At 53.2% G+C, this 15,004-nt stretch overlaps 1 protein-coding gene across 7 annotated transcripts in view; it reads right to left on the bottom strand.

Annotated features, from left to right (window-relative positions):
- The window catches only part of CUX1 (cut like homeobox 1), a 354,242-nt gene that overhangs the window by 161,309 nt on the left and 177,929 nt on the right, over positions 1-15,004 (bottom strand). For all 7 annotated transcript variants that reach the window (XM_059155149.1, XM_059155150.1, XM_059155147.1 and 4 more), the window contains exon 4: positions 1,057-1,135. In XM_059155149.1, the coding sequence (XP_059011132.1) occupies positions 1,057-1,135 (79 nt within the window). The remainder of the gene's footprint in view (positions 1-1,056; positions 1,136-15,004) is intronic.

Genomic DNA, 15,004 nt, shown 5'->3' with positions numbered 1-15,004 from the left:
CAGGCCCTGGCGGGAGAATCTGTATCGCTCCTCTCTGTCCAGAGTGTCCAGAGTGCTTTCCACCACTCCTCGCTTGGCTTGGCCTCTATTAACTCCCACTCCCAGAGGGGACAGCTGAGCCTAGTGAATCCGAACTGGAATTCAAGTACAGACACCAAGGAGGTCTACTTCTGCTCTGCTTTGTTAAAAGCAGCTCTAGTAATGTCGGTAATGCTCAGAGGATTACTAAGAGTAAGTGAGCACTTCCAACTGCTGGTAATTTGGCTTCCTTGGTCTGTAGAGGAGGACGTTCGCACTACTTTCCTGATTTTCTGATCTGAGTCTTTCCAAGACTGAGCTGGGACCCATGTGATCGTGTCCATCACCTCCCCATGGTTTCTAGGTGATGGGACACCTGGGAAAAGACGACCAGTGGGGCCAGTGGGTCAAGGTGCTCTGAATTCTGCCTCACTTTTCTAAAATAACGAATGGAAAGCCATTCCCTCTCTGAATGTCCAGCAAGCATGATTAAAACGTTAACTCTTTAGTTCCTTTACAAGAAGAAACCACCCACCTATGTCCCAAACAGGCTACCTCTTGCCCTTGGCTAGAACTTAAGTGAAAGACTTGGCCAGAGGATGCTAATTCCCTGGATGACCTGGGAGGGAGGAGGCGCTCCAGGGGCCCTATCAGGGCCATTCCCGAAGGTGGAATTGGTCAGTCCAGAAGCGTGAACGTTCACGATGTCTGCCTGGCACAGGCATGGGTTCTGTTTCTTCTCTGAATGCACAGCACTGCATACCGAGGCTAAAGGGAGCCCTATAGGTTTGAGTTTCTGCACTTACAAAGGCATCAACTGGAAGTTACATGGTTAACTTCAGCAGATGCACATCTGATTTCCATACCCATCCGAAGCTTGGGTTTTCGAGAATCCATATTCCCAGAATTCCCAGCTTCCTGGGGAGCTGCCATTGCTGGTCTAATTCCCTTAGGGAAGCTGAGAAGAATAAGCCCGAGACCCACCAATGCACCAACACACAACGCCCACTGGCGGCTTCTGGAAGGGCGCGGGCTTACCTGGAACGTCGATCAATCTTTTGTAGACATTCAAGAAGGCTGCCTCGGCTTCTTTGCTTCTTTTACTCAGTGCATCAATCTGAAAGGTGACAAAAGAAAGAAAAGAAAAACAATGAGCTCAAAATTTGTCAAGAGGTCATTGAGAAATCATCACGCATCTAGAGAGTTCCCAGGGCAGAGAGAAGTCTGGTTTCTTCATGAAAATGCCAGGCAGTCGGGCCTTCCCCTCGGGGAAGATGGTGGCAAACACACGAAGGGGCGACAATCCCCATGGGCCCAGCTGGTGAGGGTGGCGGGGCAGAAACAGGGCTGTGCAGCCACGTGTGACCAGATGAGAAAACGGTTGCTGTCCTTACTCTGTGAGTGTTTACCAAGAGTTGGCCGTACGCCTGCTCCAAGCCCCAGGAGCCGCGGTCCAGCAGGGGGAAGAGGTATGCAAACAGGGGGCTAAATCCTACTTGAGAAGAGCAGAGCCATGGGGACCCCGAGAAAGAGCCACCAAGCAGGAAAGTGGGTGACATTTAAGCAGAAACTGCAGGAGGAGTTCACCAGGTGGGAAGGAGAGACATTGCACATTCGAACACCCAGAGACAAACCCTTCAGTCTGGGGGCTCACAGGTCCCGGTTAAGGATCTTATGAAGGCCAAGGGCCCTGCTTCTAAAAACACACATGCACAGTGATGTATTCTCCTTAGGATACTCACAGGTCCTCTTGTGTTCCATCCATGGGATCCAGGGTGAGACCCCACCATGGGGCTGTCACAACACACCCCGACACCATGGAATGTGGGGGTGTGCTGGGATGTGAATGGGGACACTCGGCTGATGCGACCGGGCAGGGGAGCAGGGCTCAGACCACGAAAGGCCCGCGGTGCACATAGGAGGTGACGCTCAAAGGGGGTCAAACCGAGCTGACAGGAGGCACAGAAGAACCAGACAAGTCAAGGACAGCCCCCAGGTCTCTAGCTGAGGCACCAGGCTCGTGACGGTGGCCAGGACTGATGAACCCACCCAGCCGGGCCAGTGGACCATCTCTTCATCAACGAAAGGGGACACGTGACACTCCTAAGTGTGCCAGACACACATCCAAAGAGCCCTTGCTTGCTATGAACTCGGTACGTATTCTGCTCACGTAACATACTTGTTGAAACATCCGATCACTTTTCATACCTGAAACATTCAAGATGCTACATGTACCGACTTCATACTGGCTCAGGAAAAGGACACTAAATTACATATTCCTTCTGTCCCCTCGCAGAATTATACGCTCTGCCTCCAATGTTATTAAAGAGGCAAGAGGATGTGACTTAATTATAGGGTCCCTCGCAGGAGCCAACCAACAATTTGTTCAGGGCCGAGAGAGGCCACCTGATGAGGGCTAGGAAGACGCTGGGGAGCAGGACTCGGGTCTCAGGAAACCCAGGGCAGAGATAACCAGCATTGCCAGTCCCAGCCAGCCACGCTCCAAAATTCCCTTTGAAGTCAGTTGCTTGGAACTCAGATACATTTTCCTCCCATAAAATAAGACAGTGATTTTCTTTAGGTGCCGTGGAAGTGTCCAGAATAATCCCCAAGGATGACTTAAAAATGACAAGACAGTTCTTGCTTTATTTTTACAATAAAATGGTATCCCCCCCCCCACCACCCCGGCCCTGAGTATTAGCAAAAGGGCTCACTGTATAATTAGAAAAATATTAAAAAAAAAAAAAACAAAAAAGAGAGAGAGAGAGGAAAATAAAAATTCGAATTCTGTCACTCTCCAGTAGAAGTCACCCTCTGTCTCGTTTCTAGCTCCCTTCACTTTTTTTTTTTTTGGTTTAAAAAAAATATAAAAGAGTTGAATGAAATGTAGTCACATAGGCAAACTACAGAGAGGAAGTAGGTTAGCGGCTGTCTGGGGCTGGAGAAGATGGCGGGTTTGGAGGACAGCTTAGGGGTGCTGTGTTGCTTTGTGGGGCGATGAGACGTTCTGCAGTGGACTGCGCTAACAGTCACACAACTTTCTGACTAGGCTGAGAATCAATGGGCTGCAGACTTCCTAAGGGTGAATGATGCTATGAGAATTACATCTCAATAAAGCTGTTAGCAATGTGTGCACCTCAAATTAAGGCACATGTAAAATTCCGGACTGTGCGATCATAACGTGTGAATCTTCTCCAGTATCTACTGCAAAATTTGGAAAATGTCTTAATAGTAGTATTTCATTTGTATCTCAACTCCCCACGTGTAGATGCTTTGAGTGAAAGTGCACTTGGAGTTCCGTCTGCGGACGTCTGGCACACTCCCTGCGCTCTGGGTCTTTCTGTTCCCTCTGGAGAGCAATGGACTCACGGGGAGGGAGTTTCTGCCCAGGCCCCAGGTCGGATGCTTTGGCTACTCTTTGTGACTCCAGGCACCGACAGAAGCTTCTCTGCTCAGCTCAGACCCGTGCCGGGAGGGTCCCTGGCTTTCCTGGGGGCTTTCCTCTGACCAAGAGTGCAAAGGGTCGCGGCCTCCTCAGTAGTGGACAAAGGATGGGCTCCGGAAGGACCCCGTCTCTCCCATGGGGGCTGTTGACAGGCAGGGCGCAGGAGTTACCCAGCACACTTGGGGACAGTTCAACTTATGGGTTGAACCGTGCTCCCTGAAAAGAGACTGAAGTCCTGGTCCCCAGCACCTATCAACGGAACGTTATGTGCAAATAAGGCCTCTGCAGGGAAGCAAGTTAAGATGACGTTGTTCGAGTGGGTCCTGATCCATTATGACCCTGTCCTTACTGAAAGGGGAACACTGAACCCAGACATAGTCAAACCCCCAGGGTGGACCCCACGTGAACATGAAGGCAGAGACTAGAGCGGTACCTCTAAAAACTAAGGAACACCAGCAAACCAGAAGCCAGGAGAAAGGCCTGCGGCAGATTCTCCCTCACAGCCTCAGAAGGAACCGACACTGCTTAGGCCTTGATCTTGGCCTTCTAGGCCCCAGAACCGTAATAAATCAATGCGTGTTGTTTACACGGCTCAGTATGGGTTACTTGGTCGCAGCAACTGACAGGCTAACATAGGGACCGTGATGCTGGGTTCCCTTCCTGCCTGTCCCCTTGCGACAAATGCAGGATAATTCAAAGCCAGTCCCGAGAGAACAAGGTCAGGCCAACGAGCTTCATTAATTCATGAAGCCACTGGACGACGAGGATTCTTTTAAGATTTTATTTATCTATAGGGGGAGCGGCAGGCTCGCTGAGCCCGGAGCCCGATGTGGGGCTCGATCCCAGGACCCCGGGGTCATGACCTGAGCCAAAGGCAGATGCTTAGCGACTGAGACACCAGGTGCCCCGACGACAATGAGGTTTCTTAAGAGGTGATGAGTACTCCACGTGTGGCTGAGTTTCTGCTCGACGAGGTCCCCGACCCAGGCCTCTTATACGATTTCCGAATCTGGTAAGATTTGTGGATTCGGGGTATTCTGAGACTTTCTACTCTCACACACTCTTCAGACACCCCTACGGGCGGCAACCCTCAGCCAGGACTGGGCCCCAGAGAGGATCTGGTCAATCCTCTCCCTGTCCCAGCTCCGTGCTTCCCGGGGTGGCTTCCCCACACCGCGGCTGGGGACTTGCTATCTCGTGCTTCTGCTTCCTTGACTGCCCTGCGGAAGACCTACCCATGCTCCAAGGGGACCTGGGTGTCCGGGTCCCTTGGCTGGCAGGGCTCTCTGAGCCTGGAGCTTGGGGGGCCGGCCTGATCTGTACAGGGGGGTAATGACACCCACCTCCCAGGGCCGGGCAGGTAGAGGAGGTCACATGGCTAAGGCGCTCATGGAAGGACTAGCTACCTGACAGTGACTTTGTCACCTTCAGCAGCTTTCCTGGACGGGTCCACGCAGTCAGAGCACGGAGAACGGGGCGTGGCTATCCCGTCTGCGACTACACCCAGTCTGTGGCAGGTGCCCCTGGTCTCCACCTGGTGGCCCTGAGAAGTGGCCTTAAGGCGCAGATGGTCTGAAGCAGAATCCGGGCTAGACACTCCGACGACTTCATGTGCAAAGACAGCCGGAGGTAGAGAGTCTGGCCCCATCCCCACGCCCTTAAAGCCACGGTGAGCAAGGGCAAGGGCACAGGTGGCGGCACTGGGGCAGAGGGAAGCTCTGGGCACACGCTGGCCCGGGCCACAGGGAAAACCTGTTCTGCTCCAGGGACCAGCCTCATCTCCTGCCACGCCCGGTTACTCCCTGTTCCCTGCGGAGGAGAGCAATCTCCCCGCAGCCCGGAAGGCGCCTCCTTGGAATGTTCCTCCCATCCTTGAGGCTCAGCTGACCCATCTGCCCGCCACCGCCTGCCTGCGGAACACTCCCATTGTCCCCTGGGATCATTCTGGGGTTCTAGTACTGCGGGTGGGGCTCCCTGAAAGCCCACGATATGCTTTCTGTCTCCACCGCCTTTCCTTCCCAACAGCACGCAGGAGGCGCTTACTACCTTCTCATATGCGGGCGGGACAATTTGCCTCAATCCATCAGGTTTTACCTGCGGAAGTGAGCCGGTGGTTAAGGGATCCAGTTTTAAGTCTTTATGAAAATGCTTAATATGTCAAGAGCTCTTTGGGAAGTACGGTTCCCGCGATGACGTGATGACAGCCCCTTGGCTGGAGCGAGCACACCAGAAGCATCTCCCCCCTCTGAGCACACCAGAAGCATCTTCCCCCTCTGCACGCGCCCCACCACGCTCTCCAGCCGCCCCCGGCAGCGAGCTGGGCGCCCCCCCCCCCCCGCCCAAGCAGGAAGCCGGGTGGCTGCTCTCCAGTCTCCCGGACCCAACAGTGACCCTCCCAGCAACACCATCTCTGCCATGCTGAGTTTGGCTTTTCTGCACAGAGAATTAAAATAGATAGAGAAGGGCGCCTGGGTGGCTCGGTTGGTTAAGCAACTGCCTCCGGCTCAGGTCATGATTTCGGAGTCCTGGGATCGAGCCCCACGGCAGGCTCCCTGCTCAGTGGGGAGTCTGCTTCTCTCCCTCTGACCTTCTCCCTTTCACGCTCTCTCTCACGGTCTGTCTCACAAATTAAAAAAAAAAAATCTTAAAAAAATGGATAGAGAAAGGTAATTTATTCTAAATCTGAAACAATTGGGGTGCCTGGCTGGCTTAGTCGGTGGACCATGTGATTCTTGATCTTGGGGTTGTTAAGTCTGAACCCCACATTGGGTGCAGAGATGGCCTAAAAGTAAAATCTTTATGAGCAAAAAATCCAAAAAAAAACCCCAACCAACAACACCCTCCCCCAAAAAAACCAACAAAAAAAAATCCCCAAACCATACCAAACCAAACCAAAAACCCTGCTTTAGAAACTGGAGACAACCCACAGGTGTTCACAGTAGCACACAACACACTCAGAGGCCAGGTCTGGAGACGAGTTCACGACGTCACTGGTGCAACCCCAGAGATCGTGAAGGCAGAGCAGGTGCCCAGCCGTATCGACAGAACCATGCTCTGCGGCCCTGGGAGTCGTGTGCAATCTCGAGCTGTCGCTGCCCGTCACCGTCCACCTGCCCCATGGGGCGGACTGCACACCTCTGTCACTGCCACGTGACTGGTGGGGGACCAGCACCTTGCATGTGCGGGTGCTCTCCCCACCCCACTGATGGCAGGTGTGACCGCGGGGGCCGCTTTGGCCAACGTGACGCAAGCAACAGTGCCACGTGCCACGCCAGAGACTCTGTTAAAAGCGATCATGTGGTTCACGCGCTGCGCTCTTGTCTTCTGCTGTGGGGCCAGCGCGACCTGACGGGGGCCGCTTCTCTTACCGGACTCTGTGGACGAAGACCACACATGGTCCCATGGCCATCACGGCTGCCCACAGCTAATATGTCACATGGGCGAGAAGTGGTCTTTTGTTGCCACAGGCCACTGAGACCTGGGGTCGCTTGTTACGGAGGCCTCATCTAGCGAGCGGTCTGGTCCAAGTCCAAGGGAGGTCACACCGCTAAGCCAGCGCGAAGTAAAAATAAGGAATAAACCACCGATATCATGAGGGCCGAAGGACTTTTTTTTTGAACTATTTTTTTGCCACAGGCAGGGCAGGGGGAGGGCAGGATGATAAAGCAGAAAGGGCAAAGAACTTGAAACCGGAACAGCCCATTTGCGACAGGGCTCTGTCGCGCATTCGGAAACACTAAGCCAGCTACATAGTCTCTGCCTCTTTGAATTTTATTTCCTGTGCCCAGGAGAAGGGAACGGCCAGAACGTCTGCCGAAGGAGCCCTGCAGAATCGAACAGGACGAGAATCTGACCGCGCAGAGCTGTTCACAGGCTAGTTCTCAGTGTCGGAGACCATTCCCGACCCGTGATGTATTTAGAAGGTGAGCCACCACACAAACAGGAACCAAATTATGTGTCATTTTCAGAGGGTCAGTTAGAAGAGAATCTACACACTCAAGGCATTACTTTTTGTACAAACTGCCACATCACTTTTAAAAGAATTAACCCCAGGATGCCTGGGTGGCTCAGTCAGTTAAGTGTCTGCCTTCAGCTCAGGTCACGGTCCCGGGGTCCTGGGGTCGAGTCCTGCATCCGGCTCCTTACTCCCTTCTCCCTCTGCCTGCCACTCCCCCTGCTTGTGTTCTCTCTCTCTGACAAATAAATAAAAACTTTAAGAAAAAAGAAGTTTTAAAAACAAAAAGAATTAACCCCTTCCAACAGTCCCATAACCAGCACCCATGGTGGGGGACTGCAACTTTTGAGGGGCACGCTGCTGTCTTAAGGGGACATTGCCTACAAGAGTCCCTCACCCACCTGCAACTCAGAACATTAATGGATTTGAGGCTTTGGGGGCTGGTACTCGACTTTTCAGTGGGGCTCTCCTGATTTCTGCAGAGGAAGGGAATGTGGGGAGAACGAGAAGCTGAATCTGAACCGGGAGATGCTCGCCACAGGACAGAAGAAAGGACACAACAGTGTGATATTTACAGATGGATAAATCCGCCTTGACCACCAGCCTTGACCACCGATCAATTGAGAAGTCCTGATCGTTTGGCCTCAGAAATCGATTTCAGAATTAGTATCTCTTTCCTTCATTTGATGCTTTAGCCTTAGGTGACATCTCCCTGTTACTTCCAGCGTGGACACTATAGGCCAGTGCCCAGCAGATCTCCGTAACTGTAGCTTCTCCTTGCCACCAAGCGGGACATGTCCTCCACAGGGGCCCCGGCTCACTGTCCCAGCCCTCAGGAAAAAACGCAGAGCCACTCTGCCCTAATGGCTTCTCCTCACTCCCAGACTTCCATCCACACTCCCCAGGCTGCGGTCCCAGAACACTTCCCCACGCAGCCCTTGACTTACGCTAAGTTCATCTCCCACCAAATCCCACCACTGACCACGCTTGTCCACGCCAAGCCTCGGTCCCCGCCCCCCCCACCACGCCCCTTCACGCCTCTGGGTCTTTCTAGGCTAGGTCTTCTGCCGGGAATGCCCTTCACTCCAGGCACGGGGGAACCCAGCCCTCCCCCTTGAGTCAGTCTAGGTGACACCTCCTGTGTGGCGTCCTCCTGATTTCCCCAGGCCCCGCTGGTCACTCAGTCCTCGCGCCACCTGAGCTCTTTGTGAATCCCTGTCTGCCCACTGCTCACACCGTGTGATGACGAGCCACGGGCACGAGCCTCTCCCCACCACCCCGTGGTCTATCCCACGGGGACAGACCTCGTACAGTGGCGCCTCCTGCTCTGTACCCAGCATCCGGGTCCTCACTAACACACGGGGCTGCCTGGGAAGCATCGGTTCCGGGCAGAGACGGCCGCCCGGACTCAGGGACTCCCTGGAACTCAGCGCTGAGCTCTGTAGCACCTGGCACTCGCAGGATCGGCGCAGGAAGGCCGCCTCTTACAATTCAGAGCTTCAAGGAAGCGATCACTAGCTCCCATTTCATCCACTCTAAAAAGTCCGAAGCATGAGCCCGGCTCCGGCCTAGTTTAGGGAAGAGCAAACTTCCTCGTCAGAACAAGAAAACGCCGGAGAGGGGGTAGTGGGGGTGGGGGTTGGGGCTGCAGATGAAATGACTGGGTGACATTGTCTCCAAAACGGAGAAGATAAGAACCCTTCAAGGACTTTTGGTGAGTTTTACGAAGGAATGTGCCTCTAACTGGGCCAGGCACCTGGGAGGCCCAGAACACTCCGGTGCTGCTATCGTTTGACAATGAATGTCCTGCTTGTGTACCAGTGACCCCCAAACCTCCCCGAGGGTGGCCTCGGTTGGGGTGTCACAGCAGCTGCACACTCAGCCCACAGTGAACAGTCAGTGGGGGGGGGGGGGGGGCGCGGCTGCAGGTGCCTAGGCCCCGCCCAGGTGGGCCCCACCCATAGGCCCACACCGGCACCTTGTCACGCCAGCTGTGACACACAGACAGAGACAATGGTGTGGACTTTTTACCTAGGGATCGCCCCCCAAAATACGAAACACACAGGTCTCGCCGCTCACTTGGTGTCGTATACTCTGACATGGAAAAGGCTCACCTTTCCAGGGAGCCGCCCGGCCTCGCCAGGCACGGCTGGTAGGGAGCGCAGTGCCACATGGGGCCAAGGGCCTGGCTGCGGTGCCCGAAGATCAGGGTCGAGTCCCGGCTCCAACACCAGCACCAGTGAACCACCTCGACCACCGACCAACCTGTGCCTCCGTTTCCTCGTCTGCAAGGCGGGGAGAATAAACCTTGGCTGCTGTGGACGGTGACAGAGCCCCCGGACTGGCAACAGCACTTCTCAGATGCGGAAACTGACCAGGCCCAGAGCCAGGCCCCTAGGGATCCCCACCAAGGCTACAACGACGCCCCAGCACCATGCCTGGGGCTGCGCAGTCAGTGGAGAGAATGTGTGCTTGGAAGGAACAGAACCTCTGGTCTGAAGCCAGCCCCGGGGCATGTGTGCTGGAGGGTCTGGAGGCTGGTTCCTGCAACTATTTACCCCTCGGTCTCTTCATCTGTCTAGGGAATGACTCCCTCCTCACTGAATTGTGGAAATGAACTGTGAGAATCTCCCCTGTCAAGCAGCCGGTATACCCTGGAGGGTACAGAATCAGAGAAAACATCGGTAACTTTTCTAGAAAAAAAATCCAAAGGCAGCATTCTCTTCCCAGCGTCCCGCAGACTGTCCTCCTCTGATTCAAGTCTTGGGGACAGAGAAACACTTAAACCACATTTAAGATACTGTGGCAGCAACGGCCCGCTCGTGAACAACCCATCAGCCTGTGCCCCGGCAATGTACAAGCTAATGATTTAGAAATAAACACGGACCATTAACAGAATTTTCAAATCGATGTGCTCTGCTGGACTACAGGCTAGCAGGGACCAGCAAGAGCTTCAGGGATGCGACTGGATCTGTCTCACTCAGGGTCTTTCAAGAGCAAAACAAGAAGAGCCCCGTGGCCCACGGGAAGTCAGCCGATGATGACCAAGATTCCACCCCAAACAGGCGCATACGGGGCCCCGGCTGTATAGCTCTAACTTTCATTGAACACAGCCACGTAAAAGGAAGAGGTATGTTTTCTGGAGCGAGATCACAGTGGCAGAGAGCACGTTTGCTTTGAGTTCCATGGAGACGCGAGAGGACTCCAGGGAGGAGGGAGCCCCCTTTTCCAGCACCCTGGTGGCCCTTGGAGCAATGGGGAGGGAGGAGAGACTGGGAGCAGGTGTGGGAGCCCAGCTGCCACCACCAGCTTGCTTTCTCAAGGTCCCGCTCCATCGTAACATCCAACTCGCAGACGGAGTCCCGTGGGGAGGAATCACACCCACCCTACTCCCCATCGCAGGGAGCAGACCGAGACTACCCGCATTTCTCTATGCGGCTCAAAGCTGGATGAACAGATCCCACAGGGTGGTTCTGGCTGGTTATAAGGGCAATGCAGCGTAGACATGGGGCACAACGCACAGCTGCTTCTTATACAAACCATTAAGAATATTCCTTAACTACCTGCCTGCCTCCCCCCGCCTACCTTGACCAAGTGTGTAAGAGAAGAAAACTGGAGAGAAGTCCAGAGAAGACAGTGCCGTGAAGGGCGAGCGGGTAAATAAAGATGTGGGGCCACGGAGAAGCGATCTGTGGCAGAGGACAGCGGGAGAAATACTGTGAAGACCGTGAAAACAGTGACTAGCGTCTCTCTCTGCCCTTACTGCTGGCCACGCACATCTGATGTTCTGGCTGTCACCGTGGATCTGAGGGGCTGCCGTGGGGAAGGATGAGCCATCCTGTCTCTCCCCAGTGTGCAAATCCAGAGCCACCAGGTAGAAGCTACTGGCAGATCACAGCTTCACAGTGGGAAAGCCTCTGCCAACGACATAGGACTTCAGAGGCGGACCATGTGGGCCGCCTGAACTGCTTCCTGCTTGGTTCATTCATTCACTCGGTCCATAGGATTGTTTAAAGGTTGGCTAAAATGTCCCAGGAGGTGCGCCGTCCTAGCCTCGGAGGCCAGAACCGACCCTGGCCCCCTCCAAACCTTACAGGAAGTAACAGTACGGGTGCAGAGCAGGAGGAAAGTCTCCCTGAGGTTTCTTCGCTTTTTCTTTTTTCTTTTCTTTTTTAAAGATTTTATTTATTTGACAGAGATCACAAGTAGGCAGAGAGGCAGGCAGAGAGAGAGGAGGAAGCAGGCTCCCTGCTGAGCAGAGAGCCCGATGCGGGGCTCCATCCCAGGACCCTGGGATCATGACCTGAGCCGAAGGCAGAGGCTTTAACCCACTAAGCCACCCAGACGTCCCTGCTTTTTGTTTTCTTATCTGAGGTTTCTGAAATACAGTTTTTGTGAACAGATGATATATGTATATAGTAAAAAAAAAATCTTAGGGTATAAAAACATACAGTGTTCAGCAAGGTTGCATAATATGAGATCAATACACAAAAATCAATTATCTTTCTATACACTGGCCATAAACCATCTGAAAGTGAGACTTTGAAATGTTCATGGATCGAGAGACTTAATATGGTTAAGATGGCAAAAGTCCCAAATCGATCTCCAGATTCGGTGCGCTGCCTGTCAGCATCTCAGCTGGCTTTGTTGCAGAAACTAAGTGAGTTGATCCCTAAAACTCATACTGAAATGCAAGGGATCCAAAACAGCCAAACAGTCTTGAAAAAAGAAAAAAACAAAGGTAGGGGACTCACACTTATCCATTTCAAAATTTACTGCAAAGCTACATTAATCAGGAATGTGTGGCACGGGTATTCAGACAGACATGCAGTTAGATCAGTGGAACAGAATTAAGAGTCCAGAAATAAACTCTCACATTATGGTTAACTGAGTTCTGACATGGGTGAAAAGACAAATTCAGTGGGAAAGAACAGTCCTTTAACAGACAAGACAAGGACAAGTAAATATCCATGTTCCAAAGCATTTGGCCGGACCCCTACCTCAACACTGTATATAGAAATTAACTCAAAATGAACCAGAGACCAAAATGTAAGAGCTAGGACTACAAAACCCCTAAACTGAAACACAACTGTAAATCTTTCTGACCTAAGATGAAACACCAAAAGCACAAACAATAAGAGAAAAATAGGGAAAGTGGATTTTACCAAGTTTAAAACTCCTGCATTACAAAGGATACTGCCAAGAAAATGAAAAGACAACCCACAGATTGGGAGAACATTCTTGCAGATCATGTACCTGATGAGGGATTAGTATGCAGAATATATAAAGATCACTCACAACTCAACAGTAAAATGACAATGAACTGAATTTAAAAATAGAAAAAATATCCAAATAGACATTTCTCTAAAGAAGGTAGACAGGTGGCCAATGAGCACAGAAAAAGATGTTCAACATCAGCAGTCATTAGGGAGATGCAAATCACAGCCACAACGAGATACTGCTTCACACCCGCTGCGGTGGCAAGTGTTAGGAAGGAGAGAAACTGGAACCCTCGTGCACTGGAGATGGAAGCATAAATGAGGCACTTTGGAAAACAGCTCGGCAATTCCTCCAAATGTTAAACAGAGTTCCCATATTAGCCAGCAATTCTACTCCTAGGTACGTATCTAAGAGCCGAAAGGTGGCGGAAGCCCGACGGCCGTCCGCTGACGAGGGGACGAACAGAAGGTGACATGTCTACACAGTGGGTTAGTACTCTGCCACAAAAAGGAACAAAGTGCTGACGCACGCTGCGACTTGGATATGTCATGAAAACATGCCAGATAAAAGAAGCCAACCACGACAGACCACACGGGGTACAATTTCATGGATATGAAATGTTGACAATGGTCAACCCTGTAGGACAGTGGTTGCGGGGGCGGGGGGTGGGAGGGAGAATGGGAAGTGACTACACATGAGTACAGGCTTTTTTTTTTCCAGGTGATGAGAATGTTCTGGAACCAGACAGCGGTGATGGTGGCACAACTCTGAGAATACACTAACGAACACCTAATTGTAAAAAGAAAATAGGAAGAGCAAAAAGTGTAAGAACACAGTGAAAAGTCGGTCTCCCTCCCATCCACGTCCACCTTCCCCAGCGGCCTGGCTGGCAGGCAAGGATTCTCTTGTGCATCCTTCCAGAAACACGTTATGCATTTACAGGCGTCTGCACATACACACGGTCTTCCTTTTTTAAAAATGCAAATGGTAGGAGGGCGCCGGCATGGCGCAGTTGGTTGGGCGTTGGGCTCTCGGTTTTGGCTTGTGTCCTGATCTTGGGGTTGTGGGATCGAGCCCCACGTCGGACCCTACGCTCAGATTCTCTCTCCTCCTCCTGCCCCATCGCTTGTGATCAAACTCTCTCTCTCTCAAAATGAACGAATGAATGCGAAGGGAAGAATATGACAGATACAGCTGCCCCTTGTTTTGCAGACTTAGGAGGAGAAAGAGCTTCCTTCCCGGTGGGAGGGTGGGAGCCGCGGGGGAAGGGCAGCCTGTGTTCACAGAGCGCGCGCTGCCTTTCAGACTGGTGCGGGGTCTGCTGCGCCTGGAGCCCCAGGGGCTTGGAGGGAGAGCCGGGGGTGGAGTTGGGGACGGGGGTCAGGCCAGGGGCCCGGCTTCATGCTGAGAGGTTGGGGGTGTCAATCAGGATCCTACTGGACGGGCAGGCAACTGGGGGAGAAGAGGTGGAGGAAGCTGCGTCGGGAAGGTGGGAGCCACAGCAAGTGAGGTGAGGGAGGCAGAATTCCCGGGGCCCACTGGCAGCTGTGGGTCCCCTCAGAGTTCTGGCCGGGGTGGCTGCAGGCTGGTCATCTCCCCTGAGGTGGGAGAGACAGAGAGATGTGCGTTTGGGTGTTTGTGTGGAGGTAGTAAGTCTACGAGAGGTCACATGGGAGCTCCCGGGAGGCTGATGTGGAGACGGGCTCAGGCCCAAGACCTCGATGTTTGGAGCCACCAGGCCCTAAACAGCCAGACGAGGTTAACCAGGGGATAAGATGGGTGTGAGTAAGGGCCCCAGAAGGCTGTGGCTGAATCCCGGGGGGCTCCGTGGTATTTAGGAGCTGGAAGGATCTGGAGAACTCTATGATCGGGAACTAGATCTCGCAGCTGGGGGGCAGATTTTCCGTGACACAGGTGAGACACACATAAACTGAAAGGACCCATTCCAGGTCATGCTGGCAAACGATGATGTCGGAAGTCAAAACCAGATGTGTCTGATCCCGAAATCTATGGCTTATCGGTTTGGTTTTCTCTGCAGCTCTAGGCCTCCTCCCCGGGAAGGAGCCGCCGCACGCCTGGGTAGGAAGGAACGCCAGACAGAAGCCAGGAGGTGGAAGGCGTGACACAGGTGTCCCGCGTGAACACCCGTGAGTCCTCCCACCAGGCCTCCGGGCCCCATGTGCCCGCGGCAGCACGCTCCCATGTTCCCATGGCGGTGGCACGTGTCTGCTACATTTCAAGAAAACACCTGCTCCAAGGTTCACCCCGGGAGGATGCCGGGCCCTGGGTCAGACTTGCCCTCCCAAGCCCCTGGACTCCAGGCCTGAGGATGGCAGGGGCGTGAGCCTGGAGGTGGAGGGGCTCCC

Source organism: Mustela lutreola, chromosome 17 (genome assembly GCF_030435805.1).
Source record: "Mustela lutreola isolate mMusLut2 chromosome 17, mMusLut2.pri, whole genome shotgun sequence".
In the NCBI taxonomy this organism is placed as follows: Eukaryota; Metazoa; Chordata; class Mammalia; order Carnivora; family Mustelidae; genus Mustela; species Mustela lutreola.
The sequence above is the reverse complement of the archived record's forward strand: the minus strand, read 5'-3'. Positions and strand labels throughout refer to the sequence as shown.